The 26,637-nt window shown below is 40.4% G+C and overlaps 1 protein-coding gene across 2 annotated transcripts in view; it reads left to right on the top strand.

Annotated features, from left to right (window-relative positions):
• The window catches only part of LOC121368419 (myogenesis-regulating glycosidase-like), a 182,177-nt gene extending 157,746 nt beyond the window's left edge, over positions 1 to 24,431 (top strand). For both annotated transcript variants that reach the window (XM_041493144.1, XM_041493145.1), the window contains exons 2-3: positions 2,146 to 3,238; positions 21,900 to 24,431. In XM_041493144.1, coding sequence (XP_041349078.1) covers positions 2,156 to 3,238; positions 21,900 to 23,924 — 3,108 coding nt within the window. In that variant the 5' untranslated portion in view covers positions 2,146 to 2,155 and the 3' untranslated portion in view covers positions 23,925 to 24,431. The remainder of the gene's footprint in view (positions 1 to 2,145; positions 3,239 to 21,899) is intronic.
• The last annotated feature ends 2,206 nt before the right edge of the window (positions 24,432 to 26,637 follow it).

The raw sequence follows: 26,637 nt of genomic DNA on the forward strand, positions 1-26,637 counted from the left end.
AACGCACATGCGTCTGAGAAGTAACAGTTATGGAGTTGAGTTTTAGTCTATTTTTAGAGGGTATTTCACCATTTCAAAGTCAGAGACTCATGTTTCACTCAATTGTAACTTTATCCAAATGTTCAACTAAACTTAGTGTGCATTTTCATGTGCTGAAAACTAGGGTCCCTTTAAGAAACAAACTGCCGCCATATATACATGTACCTAATTTGCTTACCCTTTAGAAACAGGTCTGTTTAATTATTAAAAGTATACGCGAAGTTCCCAAAAAACTATCAAATTCGGAAAAAGAAAATTGTAGTCAGGTATAAATCATGGCAACTAAGTCTGTGTAAGCTAGGTGTACACATTACGAAGCAACACATCGAAGTTGTAACTCGATAGTTCGGTGGGCGGAGTGAGTCATTTGCGGCGATTCTTACTTTATCCGTTTACCCACCGACATGTGGTATTAAAGTTGTTATTCAGCTTACTCATATTAGGTAAATCGGGAATGCTACACGAGATTGTCAGTTAGATAACATTTATTTTACGAGTTATTGCAAGACGTATCTAGCGAGTGAAAGCGAGGGTTTCTTCTTCTTCTTCTTCTTCTTCTTCTTCTTCTTCTTCTTCTATAGGGCGGGACGTAGCCCAGTGGTAAAGCGCTCGCTTGATGCGCGGTCGGTCTGAGATCGATCCCCGTCGGTGGGGCCATTGGGCTATTTCTCGTTCCAGCCAGTGCACCACGACTGGTATATCAAAAGCCATGGTATGTACTACCCTGTCTGTGGGGGTGGTGCATATAAAAGATCCCTTGCTGATAATCGAAAAGGGTAGCCCATGAAGTGGCGACAGCGGGCTTCCTTTCTCATTATCTGTGCGATCCGTAACGATATGCCCGACGCCATATAACCGTAAATAAAATGTGTTGAGTGCGTCGTTAAATAAAACATTTTCTTCCTTCCTTCTTCTTCTTTAGTTTGTTTTGTTTAACGACACCACCAGAGCACCTTGGTTAATTAATCATCGGTTACTGGATGTCAAGGATTTGGAATTTTTTTTACTCATGCTCTTTCGGAGGAATCCCGCTACCTTTTCCATTAGCAGCAAGGGATCTTTTATATTCACTTTCCTACAGACATGTCAGCACACACCACGATGTCGTACTGTCTGTCCTAATGTCTGTCCTACTGCCTGTTATATTCTCTGTGTGTGTTTGCAAAAAACAAGCAACAAAAATAACAACAAAGAAAAGAATATCCAATATTACCTATAATCTTTGCTTTCTTAACATATCAAACCAGTTAGCCATATAGTGGTTTTATTTCTGAAAATAACAACCAAACAAGGCATTTATTTAGGAATATTGCTAACTTTTGTTTGTGTCTAAGATATAATATTATTTGATAATGATGATGATGAAAGAAATGTTTTATTTAACGACGCACTCAACACAGTTTATTTACGGTTATATGGCGTCAGACATATGGTCAAGGACCACACAGATTTTGAGAGGAAACCCGCTGTCGCCACTACATGGGCTACTCTTTCCGATTAGCAGCAAGGGATCTTTTATTTGCGCTTCCCACAGGCAGGATAGCACAAACCATGGCCTTTGTTGAACCAGTTATGGATCACTGGTCGGTGCAAGTGATTTACACCTACCCATTGAGCCTTGCGGAGCACTCACTCAGAGTTTGGCGTCGGTATCTGGATTAAAAATCCCATGCCTCGAGTGGGATCCGAACCCAGTACCTACCAGCCTGTAGACCGATGGCTTAACCCCGACGCCACCGAGGCCGGTGATGATAATGAAGACGTCGACAACGATAATGATGATAATAAATAATAATAATCATAATACAGCAATACTAATATAATAATAAACGAAATACTGCACTTAATTAAAAACAAATGGATAAAAGAGAAATACAGATATACAATATGTACAGACTAAAAATGTGTGTTCTTGTCTGTGTGGTTGTGTGTATATGTGATTGTTTGTGTGTGTGTGTGTGTGTGTGTGTGTGTGTGTGTGTGTGTGTGTGTGTGTGTGTGTGTGTGTGTGTGTGTTTGTGTTTGTGTGTGTGTGTGTGCGTTTGTTTGTGTGTTGGGAGATGTTCTTTAACTATTGTTATAGTTTGATGTTTACGTATTTTTCAGTTCTCCAACCATGACGAATCGTAAGGATCATGACACAACGGACACGGATACCGACAAGTCATCCACCCATGACGATTCATCGAACCAGATCCATGCACACCAAGAAAACAACTCAGTCGCAGTCGGCAACTCATCACACCCATCGATCATAGACAGTCGACCGAAACCCGATTCATCCCACGAAAACACCACACTCAAACCGGTAACGGATTCCTGTGAATCCAGAAATCTTAGCCCATTGACCAACGACCAAGCTGTGACGCGTATTCCAGTTCCGGAATCTCCCACCAACGAAACCAGCGCAAACGGTGACGAATCTGATGTCGTATCTAGTTCTGTCCCGATTCCAGTGGATGTTGTTGTTGATGACGACAGCACGAGGTATTTGACGTCAGAGTTAAACCACGGCGCGACGTGCAGCAGCGACACCATAGACTCCGGCATCTACAGATCCTCCAGGTCTCTCGAGCGATCCGAGAGCGCGTTCGAGCGCGAAGACACCGTCCCGGAACTACACCAGCAGCCGCGACTCGGCAACGACTACAACTACGACTACAGGCGCCCGTCCAACTCGACCATCGAGAGTCTGTCGGACGACGAGATCGAGGAGAACTACCTGGGCAACATCCCGGCCCACAAGCGACGGAGCGGGGTGTTCGTCTGCCCCATCCAAGAAGCAGACGACATCGCAAGGAATGCCGCCGCCACAGACGATTGCGACTCCTACATCGGGGTGAAGAGGATCAGACAGGACACATCGTCCACGGAGGATTACGACAACAACGTCGCCGCCGACGGCAATGACATCAGCAGCATGAGCTTCGGGGTAAAAAGAGCCCAGCATTTAAAGTCTGACCAAAATGGCGACCCTGGAAGTCTCGAGAAGGCGAGGCCAGAGCGGTGGTCGCTAGGGTCAATGGATTCCATGGGATCCAAGTCAGAGTGCTCCGTGAGTTTCAGCAACTCCTTGGCCACCCACGTGAGGAAGGATTCCATAGCCATAGGCCTGGATAAGATGCGACCCAGTCAGACGTTCAGAAGACGGTCGTCGGTGACGTTCGCGGATCTGGAGGGACTGATAAACAAAGCCAAGGCAAGTATGCATTGTTGACCGGTGTCGGTGGTGTAGGAGTTAAAACCGTCATATTTAAAGATGGTAAGTGTCACAGATGGACGAGAGATTGACTGTCAGTAAGACATATTGTCCAAGAAACAGGTCAAACAACAAAACAGTTTCACAAATTTATACACAAAACCCCCATGAATATACAAAATGATGATACTGGCCCAACAAGCAACAGACACTACACAATAATAATTAGTTTGAGTTTGAGTCCTCTAACTCTACTAGTCAGTCAGTGTCACTGAGACTTAAATATAATAATTTTCTACAACCAGTTCAATTTTTATCACTAATCATCTCATCTGAAATTCACTGCGATCACAAAAAAAAGAGGCCAATATCATCTCGATGACGACAAGACACTAGCACACCTTTTTTTAAAAATCCCACTGCCCCCTTTCCTCTCTTTCAACTTCTTTCGCTGTCCACCTCCAATCCCAGTCTTTGTCTCTCCAACCGCGATATGTGCTTGTCTCTTGTGACTATCCATGCCACTCACCTGCCATATGCCATCAGCTTTTAGCTGTGGGCTTTGTCTGACCACTTCGGAGAATGTTCAGTAGTAGTTAACTCTGGCCTTGTTAGAGGCACATGATTGTAGCCATATACTATGCTCCCCTACTACTGGCACTAGCACATCTTAGTTGGTTGACTGCTGACATCTCCTGCAGACGTTCTAACAACAGTCAGTCATTCCGAAATCACCATACTAGCCTGTAGACATCTTGTGCAGACAAAACACTATTGAAATTTATGATATAAACCCCTCTAACATCATAAAATACACAAAACTATTTTCTTTAATGACAATAAGCACTAGGTTCGCATCCTGGTACCGGCCCTCACCCAACTGCGTTTTAAAAGTAAAGTAAAGTTTGTTTTATTTAACGACGCCACTAGAGCACATTGATTTTTTATCTTATCATCGGCTATTGGACGTCAAACATATGGTCATTCTGACCCCTGTGCCACCCCCACCCCCCACCCCCCGGATCCGCCAATGCACACCTGAGGTGACCGTGCCAGCACTGTTATAATTATATTAAAGGGACATTCCTGACTTTGCTGCATTGTAAGATGTTTCCGACTAATAAAATATTTCTACGATTAAAGTTACATATTAAATATATTTTCTTGTTTAGAATATCAATGTCTGTATATTCAATGTGTTTCTGATCGTCTTAATATTTGTAAGAAGCCCAAAATAGATTTTGTCCTCAAATAATTTCGTACGTACAAATAAAAGATATTTTAGGAACTAAAATTAAATTTAACCTAGTACAAATACTAGAACGATCAAAAAACGTTTAATATACAGCCACTAATATTTTATGCAGAAAAAATATATTTTGTATGTAATTACATTCGTTAAAAAGTTTCTGTTAGTCGATAACATTTTAAAAACTGCAGCAAACTCAGGAATGTTCCTTTAAGCTACGTCTCGATTTACTGTAAGACTGAAACATGAGATTATTCCGCTGATTAAGTTACTAACAGTTTCACGGAGGAAGGAAACCGCATTCGGAATATATTAATGTGTGCATGAGTCGTGTCTGACAATACGCATTATCCGGAAACCGAATTGATATTAAGGTGCGTTCAAACGACGCGACTAATAATAACGATATGTAGATTTCATGGTTGCATGGTTCTTGTTGTAGTCATTTCGACCGTTGAAAATGTTAATTGAAAATTGCAAGCAAGAAAATTGAAACATAAACACCCCCATAATAGTTTTTTTGTCTCTGAAATATATGTAAAAAATACACCTATTGTTTTATTTATAAAACTTTATTTTTCTGTCTTCATATTTGAAGAATGACCGGCCTCGGTGGCGTCGTGGCAGGCCATCGGTCTACAGGCTGGTAGGTACTGGGTTCGGATCCCAGTCGAGGCATGGGATTTTTAATCGAGATACCGACTCCAAACCCTGAGTGAGTGCTCCGCAAGGCTCAATGGGTAGGTGTAAACCACTTGCACCGACCAGCGATCCATAAATGGTTCAACAAAGGCCATGGTTTGTGCTATCCTGCCTGTGGGAAGCGCAAATAAAAGATCCCTTGCTGCCTGTCGTAAAAAGAGTAGCCTAAAAACAGTGTCAGAATGACCATATGTTTGACGTCCAATAGCCGATGATAAGATAAAAAATCAATGTGCTCTAGCGGCGTCGTTAAATAAAACAAACTTTACTTTACTCATATTTGAAGAAAAAAACCTAATTATTATAAACTTACGTATTGGCCGTTTATCGTGTGATGGAGTATATAAATCAATATATTATATATATATATATATATATATATATATATATATATATTATTGTCCTAGGAAAAAGACCCAACAAACAAACCACAGCCCCCCCCCCCCCCCAACAAAACACAAACAAATCCAACCTAACAAATCTAAAATAATGATTAATAATAAATTAAAAAATAATAATAATAAAAGGACATGACGCGCCTTTAACAAAAGAGCTTTTGGTTGTTAAGTATATTATGTTAGTCTGGATTAATATACCGAAGTATTTGCATTCAAGTGCATCATCGTCGATGTGTTCGTGTGTACAGTGGGGTTCCTCGTAAACCTGTTTAAAACACATAATTATGCCTTCCAGTGCTCGATATTCAAATGATATATGAATAATTTTAATATGTTATCACAAGTGCAGTTATATTAACTACACCTCGGTGCAGCAAATACAGGTTATCCGTGATACGTATTCGTTATTCGGTACCCAAAAAACCGAATATATTTGAGGGTTTTTCCTGTTTTATTGTTGTCTAATTTTTAATAAATATATTATGGAAAACCACAGTGTTCAGGCGGTTTCAACTCACAATGAGGTAAGTAGTATTTTAAGTAGTCTATTCACTGCTCAGTATTTTATGGAGTCTATTCACTGCTCAATATTTGATGGAGAGGGTAAATGCGGCTGCAATCTGATTAAAATTAGCTCTACTGGGTCTAGCCAGTAGATCTAACAGCATTCCATGGACTGCCATGTCCAGGTGACATTTCATCTATAAATAACTATTTAAATATCGACCAATTACACAAATACAAATTCTAAAAATATCGGGTGAGACTATTTATGCAATAGGCGAACTTGTTGGTCTATTTCAACATTGAAAAAACCAGGGGGAAAGTGCAGTAATAAACTTTGGATTGTATACTAGTATAAACAGATTTTATGGCTATACCATCACGGATGTTTTTTCGTCTTCAAACGAATTTCATATATAATTTTATACTGCAATTAGTTTCCAGCATACTTCGTAATTCACCCGAATCATTTCGTATACCCTCGGCATAATTCCGAATGTTTTCAAATTCTTTTCAAATCACTGGCATGATTTTGCAAGTAAGGTTTTGATTGGTCGAATGAAAGGTCAACTGGACATGAGCTCCAATGGGCTGCTGTTAGATCCACATGTAATAGTGGAGCTAATTTTAATTAGATTGTTGCGGCTGCCAAATGACATCCAAATCTCGTGATATTTATTGTAACAAAAACTATAACACTCTCTATATAATTGACGTATAACTAACTATTATCAGCGTACTAGTTTATGAAATCACCTTTAATAACATGAGATATATAACGTTAAAGTCTTATCGTTTGCTGGATCTTTTTTTAACGTGCTTATTTTGAAAACACTTTAAACAACGTTTTGTGAAAAACAAACGTTTTCCCCGAAATTTTGGACACTGTCATATGCGGAAATAATACTGCTACTGTTACTGTTACTTTATTTACGTGCCTATATCCAAAAGAGGTTCAGGCACATCCACCCCACGTCCAGTCTCTGGCAAGGGCAGTGGATGGGCGTCGGACAGAAGGTGTTTAATTTATAGGGACAATTTTGACATTAAACGAAAATGGGAAGGGTTTAATTTAGATGGCGTGTCCAAAAAACAATATAAATATGAGAGCTGATTCATAATATGTCTAGTCCTGTCCTGGACGGTGTAACCGGTTGAGGCCGGCACTTATGCCCAGGACAGGCGTGTGCTACAACAGTTTGTTCTGAATGTGCACGTTAAACAATTTTCCATTCCATACTAATATTTCAAATATAACGCCAATTTTAGACGGGCGGTCCAAGGAAAAAACTAATTAATATAAATAATTTAAATCAATTAAATTATTAGGCCCAGGAGGCTTAGGCGGAAAGGGTTAGGCCTTGAGTCACGGAAACTTATTATATTATTTATTTAATGGTTAGGACGATCGAAAACTTCAGTGTCGAGGATGGGGGGGGGGGGGGGGGGGGGAGGAGAGGGGGAATAATAAATATGAAGTAAGAACATTCCCACTACTTTGTCGTATTTACAATGTCGTAATAATATTGATAAATATACAATCTAATTAAAATTATCTCCACTATTACATGTGGATCTAACACCAGCCAGTTGTAGCTCATGTCCACCAATCAAAACCTTACTTGCAGAATCATGCCAGTGATTTAAAAATAATTTGAAGACATTCCGAATTATCCTGAGGGTATACGACATGTTTCGTGTGAATTACGAATGTCTTAAAACATGTTTTATTTTATAAAATAAATAATTTGTAATGTAAACCTGAAGACTGATTTGCTTTTCTTTTCTTTTTTTTATAAATAAATAAATAATTTTTAATGTAAAATTGAAGACTGATAACCCATCCCGTACATATTGGTATGGTTCGCTGTACTGCGGCCACTAAAATAGACTCGCCCGATATTTTTAGAATTTGTATGCTCCCAAATAACGTTATAAAAGGCGAAGTGTGATTGGTCAATATTTAAATTAGTATCTACAGACGAAATGTTCCCTGGACATTGGAGACTACGCAGTGTTGTTAGCAATCTGATTAAAATTAGTTCTACTGGTCTAAATAAAGTATTCGTAATTCACATGAAACATATCGTATACCCTCAGGATAATTCGGAATATTTTCAAAATATTTTAAAATCACTGGCATGATTCTGCAAGTAAGGTTTTGATTGGTGGACATGAGCTCCAACTGGCTAGTGTTAGATCCACATGTAATAGTGGAGCTAATTTTAATTAGATTGGATAAATATATTAAAATATTATATTACTATCTTTAATCTAGTTTAATCATCGCGATTCTAGACAAAACATAGTCAGAGACACGACATGCTAGGTAACTAACTGGCGGGATTATTTAGTAACAGCAAAAAACCCACACAAAAACCCCCAGCAAAAAAAAACAAAACAACAACAAACCAACAAAACTAAACAACACCAAACACCAAACAAGCAAAAATGCAACCAACTCTTCATTCCATCTACTTAACGCTACCAATCCTGCCATTGGTGATGAATGTGATAAGGTTTGTTGTCACAAAATGTTGTTTCATCTGGCCAGTAAATTCCCGCAATTTCATTTCAACTAGTGTCAGTGTACCAGCTACTAGTGTGCTTGGAACATGTGTGGGGGTCCTACTAATTGGAACGATAAAACTGTTATCCTTAATAAAAACCAAATACAGAGTCGAATTGGCTTTGGCAATATTAAATAGTGGTTGATTCTATGAATTCCTATCTAGTGTCTCGTCTATAAGAAGTTTGTTTTGTTTAACGACACCACTAGAGCACATTGATTTATTAATCATCGGCTATTGGACGTCAATCGTCTATAAGAAGACAGCCACTCCCGATATTCTTTACTGGACGATACGTCATTTCTGCATCGCTCAAAGAAGGAAGGAAATGTTGTATTTAACGACGCACTCAACATATTTTATTTACGGTTATATGGCGTCGGGCATATGGTTAAAGACCACACAAATATAGAGAGAGGAAACCCGCTGTAGCCACTTCATGGGCTACTCTTTTCGATTAGCAGCAAGGGATCTTTTATATGCACCATCCCACAGACAGGGTAGTACATACCACGGTCATTGATATACCAGTCGTGGTGCACTGGCTGGAACGAGAAATAGCCCAATGAGCCCACCGACGAGAATCGATCCTAGCTCGATCGCGCATCAGACGAGCGCTGTACCACTGAGCTGTGTCCTGCCCCAGTTTTTTTCAAGTGCTGTAATTTTTAAGTCTAAATATCAGCAAATGCAGCAAATACAGGCGCGTGGATAGGATAGTACATACCACGGCCTTTGTTACACCAGTTGTGGAGCACTGGCTGGAACGAGAAATAGCCCAATGGGTCCACCTACGGGGATCGATCCTAGACCGACCGCGCATCGCTCAAAGATGACGGCTACTCCAACATTAGTTTGACAACATAATAATGACAGTTTTTGTACGGAACTAAGGAAGTCAAAGACATTTCCCCTTCTGTCTGAAAGGAGCAGTTTAACGTACATTTATTTTTTAAATTTACTTTTAGGATGAGGGGTGGTAGCATGATGTATACTAATATGTTGATTGAAACGTTTTCTGTAGAAGGTTTAGCCACCTTAGCTCTATGCCTGTAGTTAATAAATTAATGTGATAGACGTTTGAAAGGAATACTTTTTTGCTGTATATCACTCCGCAAAAATAATGAGACAATGACAAATTCTTGTCAAATATTTATGGGAAGGAGAAACAAAATGTATCACAATTTTGCAATCATCAGGATAGCTGTTTCGTTTTCTCCATCTTCACTAGTAACAAGCGAGTGTCTACGAACAAAATTAATAATTTTTCTTTAAACGCGCCTGGGGCGGGACGTAGAGCAGTGGTAAAAACGCTCGCCTGATGCGCGGTCGGTCTAGGATCGATCCTCCTCGGTGGCCCACTGGGCTATTTCTCGTTCCAGCTAATACACCACGACTGGCATATCAAAGGCCGTGGTATGTGCTATCATGTCTGTTTGTGGGGTGTTGCATATAAAAGATCCCTTGCTACTAATAGAACAATGTACCGGGTTTCCTCTCTAATACTATATTTCAAAATTACCAAATGTTTGACATCCAATAGATGTTATAGATTGCACTTCTAAATGTGATACAAATAGAGGGAGAAATAGTTCATTGGCAGCCATTTTGAATTGTGACGTCACCTGGCCAATAGGGGACACTGCCAGGTTGGTCCTATATCAAGTTTTACTCTACACATGATGGCCTAACTGCATGCAAAGCGGCATGTTAGTATCACATATTGCAGTTTTATACCATAACTCTACTACGCTACAATGGCCGATGATTAATAAATCAACGTGCTCTGGTGGTGTCGTTAGCAAAACAAACTTCTTTCACCTTAGAAAAAACAAAACAAAAAACCCAACAATAATAATAACCAAAAAAAACAAAAAACGACCCCTTAACAATTCAAAGAAGAAAACAACCAACAAACAGCAAAAGATACGACAGAAAAGTAAACGCATAAATAAAAGTCTCATCGTTGAAACGCGCCTTTAACAAAAGACGCAGTCATTGTTAAATACTAGGTGGGTCTGGAAGGCCGAAACATTATACCGAAGTATTTGCATTCAAGTGCATCTCCATTTAAGAGTTCAGGTTCCCGTATGGTGGAATTCCGACGTCAACCTTTTTGAAAGACATAATTAGGGTCTAGGCCGTCTAGCGTTTGATATTCAAATGAATGGGATACTTTTAATATGTTATCACAAGTGCAGTTATGCAAGGAAAAGATGCACCGTGCGCGTTATACTTTATACTGGGAACTGTGACGATTGTATGTGCAATTGAGAGTCAACAACATAATAAGACCGGAAAAACTACTTGTATACTATTTAGTTATTAGTGGTTAGTGAGAGAGAGAGAATGCAGTGGTCTATAGAAGCTCCACATTAATATTTATTTTATTTTGTTTTGTTTTGTTTTGTTTTGTTTTGTTTTATTTTATTTTATTTATTTATTTATTTCTCCTTGGTCCGGTATCTTTTCAAGGTGAGGTGGGACATGGTAAAGCGCTCGCTTGATGCTTGATGCGCGGTCAGTCTGGGATCGATCCCCGTCGGTGGGTCCATTGGTCTATTTCTCGTTCCGCTCAGTGTACCACGACTCGTATATCAAAGGCGGTGGTATGTGCTATCCTGTCTGTGGGATGATTCATATAAAAGAAATCCCTTGCTACTAATAGAAAAATGTAGCGGGTTTCCTCTGCAGATTATGTCAAAATTACCAAATGTTTTACATCCAATAGCCGATGTTTAATAAATCAATGTGCTCTAGTGGTGTCGTTAAACAAAACAAACTAACTTTTTATTTATTTATTTATTTTATTTTATGTAGGTGTATTTGTGTTTATTTATTTATTTATTTATTTATTTATTTATCTATCTATCTATCTATCTATCTATCTTATTTAAGCGTATTTGTATTAACTTAATTAAGTTTATTTATTTATTTACTTGTTTTTTTTTTGTTTTTTTGTTTTTTTTTTCAATTTATCCTTGGCCCGGTATCGGTTCGGTGTTCAATTCGTGTCCGGGTTGTGTGTGTGTGTGTGTGTCATACGGACGCGCTGACAGCTGTTCTCGCCAGAAAGGTTTTGTGTCTATTTATACGGCACAATCACACACCGGGATGTGCCGCCAAAACGAACGAGATTTACGGAGAGGCTCGGCAAACAGCGCGACCTCAAACGAACACAATGGTCACGGTATATGATGTGGAGATGTGTCCACACACACACTGGGGTTCTTTTACTGGTATACGTATTTCTTAACTGTGTAGTAGTTTCTTTTAAAAGAAACGTCAGCAACAGGAAGATGTTTCCATTTTCCGGCCATGACGCGGAATACCAGTGTGTCCCCGTACAGTCCTCGCAACAGGTTTTGTATTTTGTATTTTTTTTAAATAATGTATTTCGGCTCACAGCTCATTGACACAGAACAGAACGCATGGCATGTAAATAAGTGAATCGGTCGCTTAATAAATCGCTTTGAAAATCGCAATTCATGCATATAACTGTAAAACCAACCCGTTGCCCTTGGAAGTAAAATACAAAGATGACACTACACTATCGCGGGCTTTGTTTGTTTGGGTTTTTGTCTTTGTATTACTTACTTTATGAATGTACTTAAAGCCGCACACCCTAGTTCCATCCAGCGAAAATAAATTATAATTTGGTTAATCTACAAACCTGTAACACACTTAGATCACGTTTTTATCAAATGGAGTGAAAAAGCAGGTTTTATATCGATAAATACCATGGGAATCCCCATGTCCCAATTGCTTGAAATAATTTTGAAAGTTAGTATTCTGATGTCACCGGTAGATGTCGCTTGAAGCACAACAATGCCTACGTCACGACAAATTTTACAGACTTGGGGTGCGCTCCTTTCACCTCTCCTGGACATGTTCCAACTGCTCTGTCCTGGTTGTATCCCCTCTCCAGATATCGTAAGACTTAGCAAAATTATTGGTTTTAAGGGTTTGTAACGTTTTGTATTGAGACACTTACTTGTCTGAACTTTATTGTTACTGAAAATTTTCACGAACTGTGAAGAAATATCTCACAAATGAACAACAAAGAAAGAAGTATTTTATTTAACGACGCACTCAACACATTTTATTTACGGTTATATGACGTCAGACATATGGTTAAGGACCACACAGATTTTGAGAGGAAACCCGCTGTCGCCACTACATGGGCTACTCTTCCGATTAGCAGCAAGGGATCTTTTATTTGCGCTTCCCACAGGCAGGATAGCACAAACCATGGCCTTTGTTGAACCAGTTATGGATCACTGGTCGGTGCAAGTGGTTTACACCTACCCATTGAGTCTTGCGGAGCACTCACTCAGGGTTTGGAATCGGTATCTGGATTAAAAAAAAGCCATGCCTCGACTGGGATCCGAACCCAGTACCTACCAGCCTGTAGACCGATGGCCTGCCACGACGCCACCGAGGCCGGTAAATGAACAACAAGCAAACGACAACAAATCGGATGTTGATTGCGCGAACCGTGCACGAGAAAACAAACCGAACCAAAATGATAACGGTCACGTGGTATACCAACGTCTGTGACGTTTACACAGGAAGATTCCCTCTAAAAATAGATTGGACCTCGCTTGCTTAACGGTTTTTTCTCGAGTGCGCGTGGCATTTTAAGAAATACAAAAAATGCACTTCGTGGTTTTACAAACATAAGGATTACCAAAAAGCACTTCAGGTCAATGGAAATGTGTATTCTAAATAATAAAATGTAAGTAAAGTGCAATTTTATTTGTGAAAAAATGGGTTTAATAGCGAAAAACAACGCCGTAATGGTTAACAACTAGCCGTAACTAGGGCGTGTCCCTTTAAAATAAATCTACGAGTTGTTGCCTTTGTTCAAATATGTGTACATGCGTGTTAATACCCACCACTACTTGTAGTGTGTATGTAATTAATGAAATGGTATTTTGTAAAGTTACGTTTTATATGTAACGTCATCTCGTAAAGGAAGGGAGAAAGGAAATGTTTTTAATTTAACGATGCACTCAACACATTTTATTGACGGTTATATGGCGTCGGACGTATGGTTAAGGACCACTCAGATATTGAGAGAGAAAACCCGCTGTTGCCACTGCGTGGACTACTCTTTCCGATTAGCAGCAAGGTATCTTTTATATGCACCATCCCACAGACAGAATAGTACATATCACGGCCTTTGTTACATCAGTTGTGGAGCACTGGCTGGAACGAGAAATAGCCCAATGGGCCCACCCACGGGGATCGATCCTAGATCGACCGCGCATCAGGCGAGCGTTGTACCACTGAGCTACGTCCGGCCCCTCATCTCTCGTAAAGAGACATTAAAAGACATACATATGGTTAAGGACCACACAGATTTGGAGAGGAAACCCGCTGTCACCACATAGGCTACTCTTTTACGACAGGCAGCAAGGGATCTTTTAGTTGCGCTTCCCACAGGCAGGATAGCACAAACCATGGCCTTTGTTGCACCAGTTATGGATCACTGGTCGGTGCAAGTGGTTTACACCTACCCATTGAGCCTTGCGGAGCACTCACTCAGGATTTGGAGTCGGTATCTGGATTAAAAATCCCATGCCTCGACTGGGATCCGAACCCAGTACCTACCAGCCTGTATACCGATGGCCTAACCACGACACCACCGAGGCCGGTAAAAGAGACATTAAAGACGTATACCCCAGTTTATAGGTCTACCCATAAAAATGGACACCAAGTATGTGATGTTAAAACGGGGAAAATACCTTTATAAATAGATTAGAGCTCGCCCCTATAAATAGGTGCGGGACGCAGCCCAGTGGTAGTAGTACAGCGCTCGCTCGATGCGCGATCGGTGTGGGATTATTCCCCGTCGGTGGGCCCATTGGGCTATTTCTCGTTCCAGCCAGTGCACCACGACTGGTATATCAAAGGCCGTGGTATGTACTACCCTGTATGTGGGATGGTGCATACAAAAGATCCCTTGCTGCTAATCGAAAGGAGTAGCCCATGAAGTGGCGACAGCGGATTTCCTCTCTCTATATCTGAGGGGTCCGTAACCATATGTATGACGCCATATAACAGTAAATAAAATTTGTTGAGTGCGTCGTTAAATAAAACATTTCCTTCCTTCGTCTCCATAACCGTTACTTCTCAGAGGTACACGTTTTAAAAAATATGAAAAAACCCCTGCATTTCGTGGTATTAGAACCACCAAGATAACCAGAAACACTTCGGATGTACGGATATGGGATGGGTGTGATGGTGAGTGGGGCACCCTCCCCCTCCCTAGTGTTGGAGGAAGTCTTCGAATTCGGGTAAAAACGATGGAGATATTGGAGCAATATGTACTTGCCTGTAACCTTTTCACCATGTATTTCCATCATTTCTACTCACAATAGTTGTAATTGATGTAAAAATGCGTACTGAATGGTTTGCAACCCTATGGTATTATAGCTGTTTGGTTGAAATCCTATAATGAATAAACGGTGTTTTTTTTCCATTTTCGTTCAGTTCCGTCAAAACTCATTGTTGATCGCGTACAGCACTCTCCAACGTGACACAAACAGTTGAATACAATCAACGAAGACACGAATGAATGGTTATCGACACCCCAGCACAAAAATACACATTGGCTATTGGGTAGTGGTGTAACAATACATCGAACTATCGATATGTTGCGACAGTCAGTGCCTCGATAGCAATATCCCTGTCCCGAGTCAGACCCCAGATCCTATCGGAGGCCGGACTCGGGATAGGCGTGTTCGAAACCCTAGTAGTACATATACACGTTAAACCACTTAATAATAATCAATAGCAATGCATAGATAGGTAATTCAATTATCAATAACTATCGATAGTTTCGATAGTATACATAGTCAAACATGATCTACGACCAACGCATGATTTCACTACCTAATGACATTATTACAAACACGTATACATAGTTACATACATACATACATACATACATACATACATACATACATGGATAGTTCAGAACGCACTGTGGTTAGTCAGCAATTTGCGGGCGATTCTGTGCCATAGGTTCGAGTCCCAGCAACGGCATGGGACAATTTGTGAGGCCAGAAAGGATTTAATTATCCCCTGCGCCAGTGCGTTAATATCTATGTATGTAACAGTCAACCTCGACATACATACAATATATAGATATTCATACATCAATACATACTAGCCAGTGCCAGTCTGCCCACTGTTTCATGTACGTAAGCGGGATCGACCGCGTAGATTGCAGGCCCCATGCATGTGGTTGAGTTAAAGAACATCCTTTTTATGGATGCTTCGATAGCTCAGAGCGCATCGTGGTTAGTCTCGCAATTTGCGGGCGATTCGGTGCCATAGGTTCGAGTCCTAGCAACGGCATGGGACAATCTGTGAGGCCAGAAAGGATTTAATTATCCCCTGCGCCAGTGCGTTAATATCTATGTATGTAACAGTCGACCTCGACATACATACAATATATAGATATTCATACATCAATACATACTAGCCAGTGCCAGGTCTGCCCACTGTTTCATGTACGTAAGCGGGATCGACCGCGTAGATTGCAGGCCCCATGCATGTGGTTGAGTTAAAGAACATCCTTTTTATGGATGCTTCGATAGCTCAGAGCGCATCGTGGTTAGTCTCGAAATTTGCGGGCGATTCGGTGCCATAGGTTCGAGTCCCAGCAACGGCATAGGACAATTTGTGAGGCCAGAAAGGATTTAATTATCCCCTGCGCCAGTGCGTTAATATCTATGTATGTAACAGTTAACCTCGACATACATACAATATATAGATATTCATACATCAATACATACTAGCCAGTGCCAGGTCTGCCCACTGTTTCATGCACGTAAGCGGGATCGACCGCGTAGATTGCACGCCCCATGCATGTGGTTAAGTTAAAGAACATCCTTTTTACGGATGCTTCTATAGCTCAGAGCGCATCGTGGTTAGTCTCGCAATTTGCGGGCGATTCGGTTCCATAGGTTCGAGTCCCAGCAACGGCATCGGACAATTTGTGAGGCCAGAAAGGATTTAATTATCCCCTGCGCCAGTGCGTTAATATCTGTGTATGTGACAGTCAACCTCGACAGACATACAATATATAGATATTCATACATCAATACATACATACATATTATACATAAATATTGGATGACTGAAGTGAATAGTTCTGCTAAATATCTATTCATATTTCTGTTATCAAGCGATTTAACAATTCACAATACTATTGTAATACTGTTGCAATAGTACTATCACTATTGCAATACTATCACAATATTATTTTAACTATCGCAATGCTATTGCAATAGTAAAACTGACCGCAATAGTCACCCCTACTATTGGGTGTCAAACAAAAGTAAGTATTGGTTCATTAGTACCAGCTTGTGGTGATAATTGGGGTTGTTTGTTTAATGAGTAACTAGCATTGCAACTGAGCACATAGTATTTGTAAGGTAATGAATTAGGAATTTACACTCGGCATCAATACAGCTAATTTTGCGACAGAACAACCACCGACCTAGGTTACGGCGGCAATCGACAAACACTGAAGAGTTACCCACAAAAATGTGCACGTGTTGTCCATCACGTGCATTTCAGAGAATAACTGCTGGGAGAAGTTCTTAGAAAACGAAGGTCTGTTTCTTATCTTATGTGTTATTCACTGTCAGGCCAGTAGGTATGGTGTTCGTATACATGTGGAAACATATTTAATCATTTGATTTACCTTGTTAAACAGTTAACATGAAACAAAATAAGTCCCATGTATACGGAGAACCCAACTCTCGCATCCCCAGTGCACTCTTCCACTTGAAGGGGCAGGACGTAGCCAAGTGGTAAAGCGCTCGCCTGAAGCGCGATCGATCTAAGATCGATTCCCGTCGGTGGTTCCATTGGGCCATTTCTCTTTTCAGCCAGTGCTCCACAACTGGTGTAACAAAGGCCGTGGTATGTACTATTCTGTCTGTGGGGTGGTGCATATAAAAGATCCCTTACTGCTAATCGAAAAGAGTAGCCCATGAAGACGTGGCGACAGCGAGTTTTGCTCTCTCTATATCTGTGTGGTCCTTAACCATATGTCTGACGCCATATAATCGTAAATAAAATGTGTTGAGTTCGTCGTTAAATAAAAGATCTCCTTCCTTCTTCCACTTGGAGTTCGTAAATGTTCAAGCTGCAATCCCGTTTCCGCTTCCTTTGATATTTTTCTACATACGCCAAAATACCGTCTTAATAAAGTTTGTTTCGTTTAACGACGTCGTTAGAGCGGGTGCTTCAAATGTTGTGGTATGAGAGATACCACATTACTTTTTTTTTTTTTTTTTTTTTTTTCACGTATTACCTTAGCCATACTGTAACTTGAATAAAAAACGAGCAAGCAAACAATTCTCCTCTATGCAATTTTGATCGTGGTATTATTAAAAAAGTGAAGCGAGTTTGTTTCAAGTGCTGTATTTTTTAAAGCTGTATCCTAACCGGACGCGAGCAATGCGAGCGATGCGAGCGATTATTTTAAAAATCATTAATTTCAATTGCAGTATCCTAACCGGACACGTGCGACGCGACATTTTATCTGTTGCGTCGCACACGTGCAGTTAGGATGCGGCAATTAAAATCAATGATTTCTAAAATATGCCTACTTAAATGTTTTTGTTTAACGGCACCACTAGAGCACACTGATTTATTAATCATCGTCTATTGCATGTCAAACATTCGGCAATTGCAACATAAAGTGTTAGAGAGGAAACCCGCTACATTTGTTTCATTAGTAGCAAGGGATCTTTTATATGCACCATCCTACAGACAGGATAGGGTATACCACGGCCTTTGGTACACCAGTCGTGGTGCACTGACTGGGACGAGAAAAAGCCCAATGGGTTCACTGACGGGGATCGAACCTAATCTCATCGCGCATAAGGCGAGTACTTTACCACTGGGCTACTTCCCGCCAAGGTGGTCTATATAGCTACATGCATCTACTTAAATGGAAGTTGTATATTATTAGTGAATGTATTTCAAAATAAAAGAAAACATATTTTTGTCGTGAGCATAGGGGGTGGAGATGGGTGAGTTGTGGGTGTGTGTGTGGGGGGGGGGGGGGGGGGGAGTCCGGACCCTCTCGATCCCTCTCATGGATCCGCGCCTGATACACACTGTTTTAAAGCGTCTGTCTCCTTAACAGTTGATACCATTTAGTTAAGTACGTGCTTGATTCTTGCCAAACTAGGTCGAGTGTTGTGAAAATGTTGTTAAAAGATTACACATTGTAAAGTGTCTATCAAATGTAACTGAGATTCGTTTATGGCTCACCGTTGACCACCCGGCCAGAAAAACAACGATTAAAGAATCATATAGACTCATATAGACTGAACTCGGTGCGTGCGGCAAGTTTGAAGTAGGCTGAATTTGGAATACCAAGTTAGAAGTTAAGTCTTGAACCTAAAACCAAAATAAGAGCTACCGTTAGGACTTTAGTATTAGTTTGAATCTCAAATCTGGCATTCACTCAAATCTATCACAACATTCTGCTGGGGACGGCAGGTGTCGAAGGCCATTTTGTGGTCTGGTAATAAACACCAATAACGCCAGGTGTTAATTAACTCAGTCGAGATAAATTATATATTGTCTCCCAGACCTGTCAGTCTCGGTTATTGTACTCCATTTGATTTTGCGGAGGTATTTAATAATTTACGATAAATGCAGGTTTTTGGCCATGTACATTCATGTCATAATTTATACAGGTTTAAGACTTTTATCTTTAAAAAGCCACCCAATCCTCCCCCACCAGCGAACCTCTTCCAAAAATCACAAAGCAAAACTTACGTGAACCTAGATTAAGGGTTACAAATTTGCAATCTCCGTGTGCTATACGACCTCAGTCTAGTATTATTGCCAGCTCATTAGAGAGTAAACCGGCCTCGGTGGCGTCGTGGTTAGGCTATCGGTCTACAGGCTGGTAGGTACTGGGTTCGGATCCCAGTCGAGGCATGGGATTTTTAATCCAGATACCGACACCAAACCCTGAGTGAGTGCTTCGCAAGGCTCAATGGGTAGGTGTAAACCATTTGCACCGACCAGTGATCCATAACTGGTTCAACAAAGGCCATGGTTTGTGCTATCCTGCCTGTGGGAAGCGCAAATAAAGATCCCTTGCTGCTAATCGGAAGAGTAGCCCATGTAGTGGCGACAGCGGGTTTCCTCTCAAAATCTGTGTGGTCCTTAACCATATGTCTGACGCCATATAACCGTAAATAAAATGTGTTGAGTGCGTCGTTAAATAAAACATTTCTTTCTTTCTTTCATTAGAGAGTAAACAGTTTGCTTTACTTAACTACACCACTAGAACACATCAATCATTGGCTTTTGGATGTCAAACATTTGGTAATTCTGACACATAGTCTGTCTGCATTTTCCCATTGTTTTATGTCATTCATTCTGCAAACCTGTCAAGTCTCAAACATTGCGCTCAACCAGGTACATTTTCACGCGAACACGGAAAATCAAATTTAAAAACACTGGAATCTCCGAATTATTTCCACCAGTTGACTCAGTCGCCGCAAAACCTTAAGGCACCTACGGCAAGCAGATAAACGATTCTTAGCTGGTCTCGCGTTATTTTGGGACAACTTCTCGCCATCCCATCTTCATCACACCAATAAGAACAAAAACAAGTCCAAATCCTATACCCATAACCTAAAAAAAAAAAAAAAAAAAAAAAAATAATATATATATATATATATATATATATATATACAGTCGACCTTCGATAACTCTAACTTCGATCTTTCAAAAACGTCGATCTCTCGAAATGAAACGGCGGTCCCGGCCGAACTGCTATACAAACTAGTAATAACAGACTTCGAACACTCAAACTTCGAACATTCGAAAAACTCTATCTCTCAAAATAATTTTTTGGTCCCACCATAAAACATTAAGGGATATTGCACTTCCAAAACTCGAAGTTTGTGGAGTGACTGAGCCTTTTAACTGTACCAGTAATACTTTAAAGAAAAATGAATTGTCACCCAAGCCAAGCGCGAGTGCCCCGACTGGTCTCGGCTATCGATGATACACGCGGTAATTACAGAATAATAGATCGCCGACTATGCGGAACGAAATGATCCTACATGCCTGTATTTGGTTGTCGGTGTTTGTACACGGCAGCGGGCCTCATTACATAAAGTACGGATAGTCTTGTAATCTTTAAAGAACTGTTGTAATAACATTTAACGCTGTTTGTTTTTTCTCTTAAACGAGTGAATCATGTCAAATTTGTTATTTTCTATTTAAGTGTGAATTCAAAATGATTCATTACTAGTCACTTAGTTATGTTAGAAACTGATATATCAGAGATCGAGCAATCTGGGGAAGGATCCGGCAGCGAGGGGATAGCCAGATCGGTTAATAGTCACGCTTTCTTGTCATCGAAACAATCTGGCGAAGGGCCCAGAAATGGGGGGATAGCCAGATTGGAGACAGAAAGAAAGGGTGTAAAGAGAAAATTAACGGTAAAAGAGACGAAGTACAAAGCGGTAATGGAGGTAGAGGCAGGTCAAAAGACAAAAAACAAACAAATTGCTATTGACTTTAGTATCCTCCAAAGTATATTTTCAACCTGGGTTAAAAACAAAATTTCTATTCAAGAGGGTTATTTAAAGTCTGGGCCAAAAAGTATGAACATGAGATCAGGAATGTTTGAAGATGTAGAGGACGCAACTTTGAAATGGCTTAAAAATGCTATTATATATAAATAATAATAATAAAATACACAAACAAACAAAACAACACACCAACAATTCACCAGATATGATGAATTAAACAAAACTTTTGTCAAGGAACAGTCGAACACAGACTGACTTTATTTAAGAACTGTAAATATATTGCTTTCTTTTCTTCTTTCTTCCAAAGGGGGCGAGACATAGTCCAGTGGTAAAGCGCTCGCTTGATGCGCGGTCGGTCTGGGATCGATCCCCGTCGGTGGGCCCATTGGGCTATTTCTCGCTCCAGCCAGTGCACCACGACTGGTATATCAAAGACCGTGGTATGTGTTATCCTGTCTGTAGGATGGTGCATATAAAAGATCCCTTGCTGCTAATCGAAAAGAGTAGCCCATGAAGTGGCGACAACCGGTTTTCTCTCTATATCTGTGTGGTCCTTAACCATATGTCTAACGCCATATAACCGTAAATAAAATGTGTTGAGTGCGTCGTTAAATAAAACATTTCCTTCCTTGTTTCTTCCAGCTGCACAAGTCGAAGAAGGAACTTCTACAACAATATCGGCTTCATATCTTCGTGGCAGTGATCTTCGCAGTGACCGTGACCTTCGTCGGAATCGGCTGGTTCTATCACAGCAAGGCCGTCGAAGCCCTCGTGATCAGCCAGAAAATCTTCTTCGACCCTAGGAGTCGCAAGCTGACACTCCACTCCCAGGTGGACGGGGACGAGGTCACCGGCTACATCGGCCTCAACATCCCGCGGTGGCAGCTTCCCCTGCACTGTCAGATCCAAGAGGAAGGCAACCCCAACGCTAAGGAGTGTCTCTGGAAGCACAACGCCATGCTGCGGATCAACTACTACAAGGAGAAGTCGATACAGTGTTACAACATATCCTGGGAGTATCTCAATCCCAGCATGGATCCTTTGGATTGTTTCGAGATTGGAAATTCCATCTGGTTTGGATCGTCCAATCTGTCTACGAATATGTTCCCAATTGTTGGAAGTTTCTCGTACAACCCGAATGTCTATCGTATCAAAGGAAACGGCGTGTTAAGCCAGGCCGTGGAATACTACTGGTTGTCGTCCAACTCTCACGCTATTTTCTTTCATTCTGATATACCTCTACACATTTCGTGGAACGATACTCATCCAGGAAGAATGTGCCTGATTTCCAATTATTCTAGTCCGTTTTATACAAAGTCTGAAAAGGGCACACCCCCTTTTAATTACACTGTTTGCAATGGCCACGATATGGTAGAGACTCATATGTTCATGAGAAGCATGTTTTCTTCCAAATCGAAAGTAGCTATGGTAAACACTGAAATGTTACTCAATCCTTGGTGGTCGGTACACAACGATAACCAAGAAATTTCCCAGAAGGACGTATTAGACATGGCGTCCAATATTAAGAAGCACAGATTGAATTGTAGTACTTTGGACTTAGATGGCAAATGGCAGAATCGGGAAGGGGACTTGGATTTTGATCCAACGAGGTTTTCCAACACAACAGAAATGTTAGACTTTATCAGAGGTGCTAGATGTAATATATCGGTATCTGTCAGCCCACGCTTTGATTATGGCTCCTTGAACTTTAAGGACGGCATTGAGAAGGATTACTTTGTAAAAGACGCTGGAGGCGAGGTACCGGGATTGACCAGAAACCACAACAACGGTGTAGCAACAGTTCTTGATGTCTCGAATCCGTCAGCTCGAGCTTGGTATGCGTCAAAACTCGGCAAAATGGCGTCCATCTATGGCATCAACACGTTCAGCTTTTCTTACGGGAACGGATCGTGGCTGCCACACTTCCCGCACTTCGACGAGAAGATCATGTCCCCGAACAGACTCAGGGGACTGTATTCCCAGATGGTGGCCTCTGTGAGCAATAAAGTGTCCATGCAGATGATGTCTCAATCCCAACACGTCCAGGCGTTCCTTCCAATACGGTCGCTGATAACAGTCCGCCGAGACAGGGCCTGCATCTCTAACTCAATCCCAGCAGCTCTAACCACCGGCCTCCTCGGCTATCCTTACGTTTTCTCGGATGGGTTTCAGTTCAGCAAAGAGGAAGAGGAACCTCATGACGTCGTCGGTATTCCCAGCAGAGATATCTACATCCGATGGCTGCAGCTGTCGGCTTTCTTCCCAGCAATGAAATATTCGCTGCCGCCTTGGGTTTACGACGAAGCCACGTTGGAGGTAGCGAGGAACATGAGCGACCTACACCAGCAATACATTTACCCAATCATCAAGAAGCACATAAGGAAAGAAATCAAAGACGGCATGCCGATCCTCCGGCCAGTCTGGTGGCTGAGTCCGCACAACAAAACGGCTATGGATATCAGTGATGAATTCCTCGTTGGGGACCAGATTCTGGTGGCTCCCATTATGTGCGAAAGAGAAACCAGTAGAGATATCTTCTTCCCCAAGGGCATCTGGGCGGACATTACCAAAGGAGGTTTGACTGTTGGTCCAAGACTTGTTAAGAACTATACGGTGGGGCAGTTCGACGTGCCTCATTTCATCAGGATGAAAGTGACGCATGAGTGATCGTTTGTTAAAAAATGTATTATTAAAATAATTTGGAATGAAAAGGGATAAAGAAGAATATTGACAGTTTTATGTGCCTTATTTCGAAGGAGTCATAAGTGATTATTTTTTAAAGTTAAATGTTCTTCAAAATTGAAAAGATTAACAAAAATCTTAGTCAATTGGTTGTGCCTTATTATATTTGAATGAATGACACGTATGAGTGATCATTTGTTAAAAAAATTTATTCAAATATTGAGAATGGACCCCCCCCCCCCCCCCCCCCCCCCCCCCACACACCCCCACTAACTTGGGCTATTGAATGTGCGTTATTTCGAATGAAAATCACGGATGAATGATTATTTGTTTAAAATATGTTATTCGAATATTTAGAAGGAAAACGAACAGCTAGGATATTCTGATGTGCCTTATTTCATTTAAAATGAAAGTCACATATTAGTCATTTGTTAACCATATATTTTTGTTAATATTTAAATGAAAAGGATAAAAAAATTTTTTTTTACAACATGATATGCCTTGTTTCATCTAAATGGAAGTCACACACAATTGGTAATTTAATACAATATACAATGTATATTATTTAAATATTGAAACTATTTAACATTGTTTAATTATTGTATATTAGGCAAAAAAAGAGGTCGGTCGGACCAAAGTTCCAGAATGGATGCGGCGATGCGTTTTTGTTTTGTGTTTTTTTGTGTGTTTTTTGTGATTTTTTGTTTGTTTGTTTGTTTTTTTAAAATATGGATTGCACAGAAAAGTTGGGTATATTTGATGCCGAAATAAGGGGCACATTTAAATTGAAATCAGAATGGACGTCCTAGTTCATACGCGATGGCATTTTGGCTCCGTCGTAGCAAGAAAAGCCCGGCAAAAATCGACGTCGTACCGCTGGAAATTAAAAAAAAATGTGGATGCGCGAGGGTTAAAATCGACCAGAGACCATATTTGATAATTATAATACAAGGTAATTATGGCAGGATAATGATGACATGATAATTATGACATTGTAATTGTAGCATACTATTATCCTGTTCAATTATTTAGACCCGAAGTTTTTTGCAAATGTTACGTTTATTTCCTATTCGATATTTGTTTTCTTTGCATTTACATGAAAACAAACCCAAACCCCGACAGGTTTTATATACAAATCATCATATAAAATGCACGAAGTTGACTTAATTCCCCTTTTTAAAAATCTCTGTGTCGTTTGAATGCACGTTATTTCTCCTATAAATAACTAAGGTCATTTGCATATCAAAAGCATCATTCTATAGAGCGTTTCAAACTAATGGTCGACGAACTCATTTCTTCATCACTATCTTCGTTAAGGGGGACTATCACAGGGGGTATTTTATTTCTTATAAAACTATTTTGTTTTCTAAAATCTTCTTCGATCTTTATTACATGTTTAACTGCGTCAGGGAAGTGTGTAGGTGTGACAGAGTTCAATGCCAGTGCAAGTTCTCTCCGCACCGTGGTCATTTTACCATCATTATGACGAGCTATGTGCCCTTTGACTTGACTCCAGATCAGTTCTGTCGGATTGAGTTCAGAATGTCTTGGCGGCAGTCTTAGACACAAGTGCCCATGGCATTCAGCAATATCATCAGTAACAAATTGCTTTGCACATTTGTTACTTTTCACAAGTTCATAAAGAACTGGCTTTGTCACGTTACTCTCAAAAGGTATATTTTTGATTCGTAGCCACGACTGAATTTCTTCCTTTTTAGCGTTTAGTGCAGGACATCGTGTAATCTCAGTTAATTTGTTGTGGTAGCTTGCGTTATCCATGACGATAACAGAAGGTTCTGGTAAAGAAGGCATAAGTTGTTCTTCAAACCATTTGATGAAATTGTCATGATTCATCTCACCATGATAGTCTCCGTCTGGTTTTTTTAGCCTCAAAGATCAATTCACAGCCATCTATCAATCCATATTTATCACAGCCAGCATGACAAATAATAAGTCTTTTTCCCTTCCCAGTCACCGAACAGAGTTTAGGAACTCGATCAGCAGCGTCTGATTTCGGCAGGTGATTGGCGGTACTTGTGCCCTGGTGGATATCTGTCCAGTGGTGGGATGTTGTGTGGTTGACATTCACCCAGGTCTCATCTTGATACACTATTAAATACCCCTGTTCTCGTAAACTGGATATTTCATGGAGATAGGACAGTCTCCTGTTTGATATATTGGCGTCCTCAAAAATCACTTTTCCGGTTGTAGACATATGTTGGTATTTAAAATCGAGGTCATGGAGTGTTCTTCGTAAATTTGATATGGATATGTTGATTCCACATTCCTCCCTTAAAGCCACGTTAATCTTATGTAATGTAGGTAATTCGCCCTCTCTATAAAATCTGTATACTCGTCGTCTAATAACATCTTTATCAAATAAATCGATGAGTTTTCGGTCGCGTTTTTTAACAGTGATTTCTGTGCTTGGATTCGTAGAGCTTAGATTTTTCACAGTTCTTTTTACTGTTGAAACCGAAACTTTAAGTGCAGCGGCAACGCGATCGACAATTCGATAAGAAGCATACCTAGGTCTACCGCGCTGATATTCATCTTTAAAATAATCGAAAACGTTCTTAATACACAATTTTACATCAACTGAAGTGTTTTTCGATTTACCCTTATTTTTCCTCAAATAACAATAACAAGAATGTCGACTACTACATTTTCAATGAATTTATATACCCTACCTAGCTTG

This window comes from Gigantopelta aegis, chromosome 3 (assembly GCF_016097555.1).
Source record: "Gigantopelta aegis isolate Gae_Host chromosome 3, Gae_host_genome, whole genome shotgun sequence".
Lineage (NCBI taxonomy): Eukaryota > Metazoa > Mollusca > Gastropoda > Neomphalida > Peltospiridae > Gigantopelta > Gigantopelta aegis.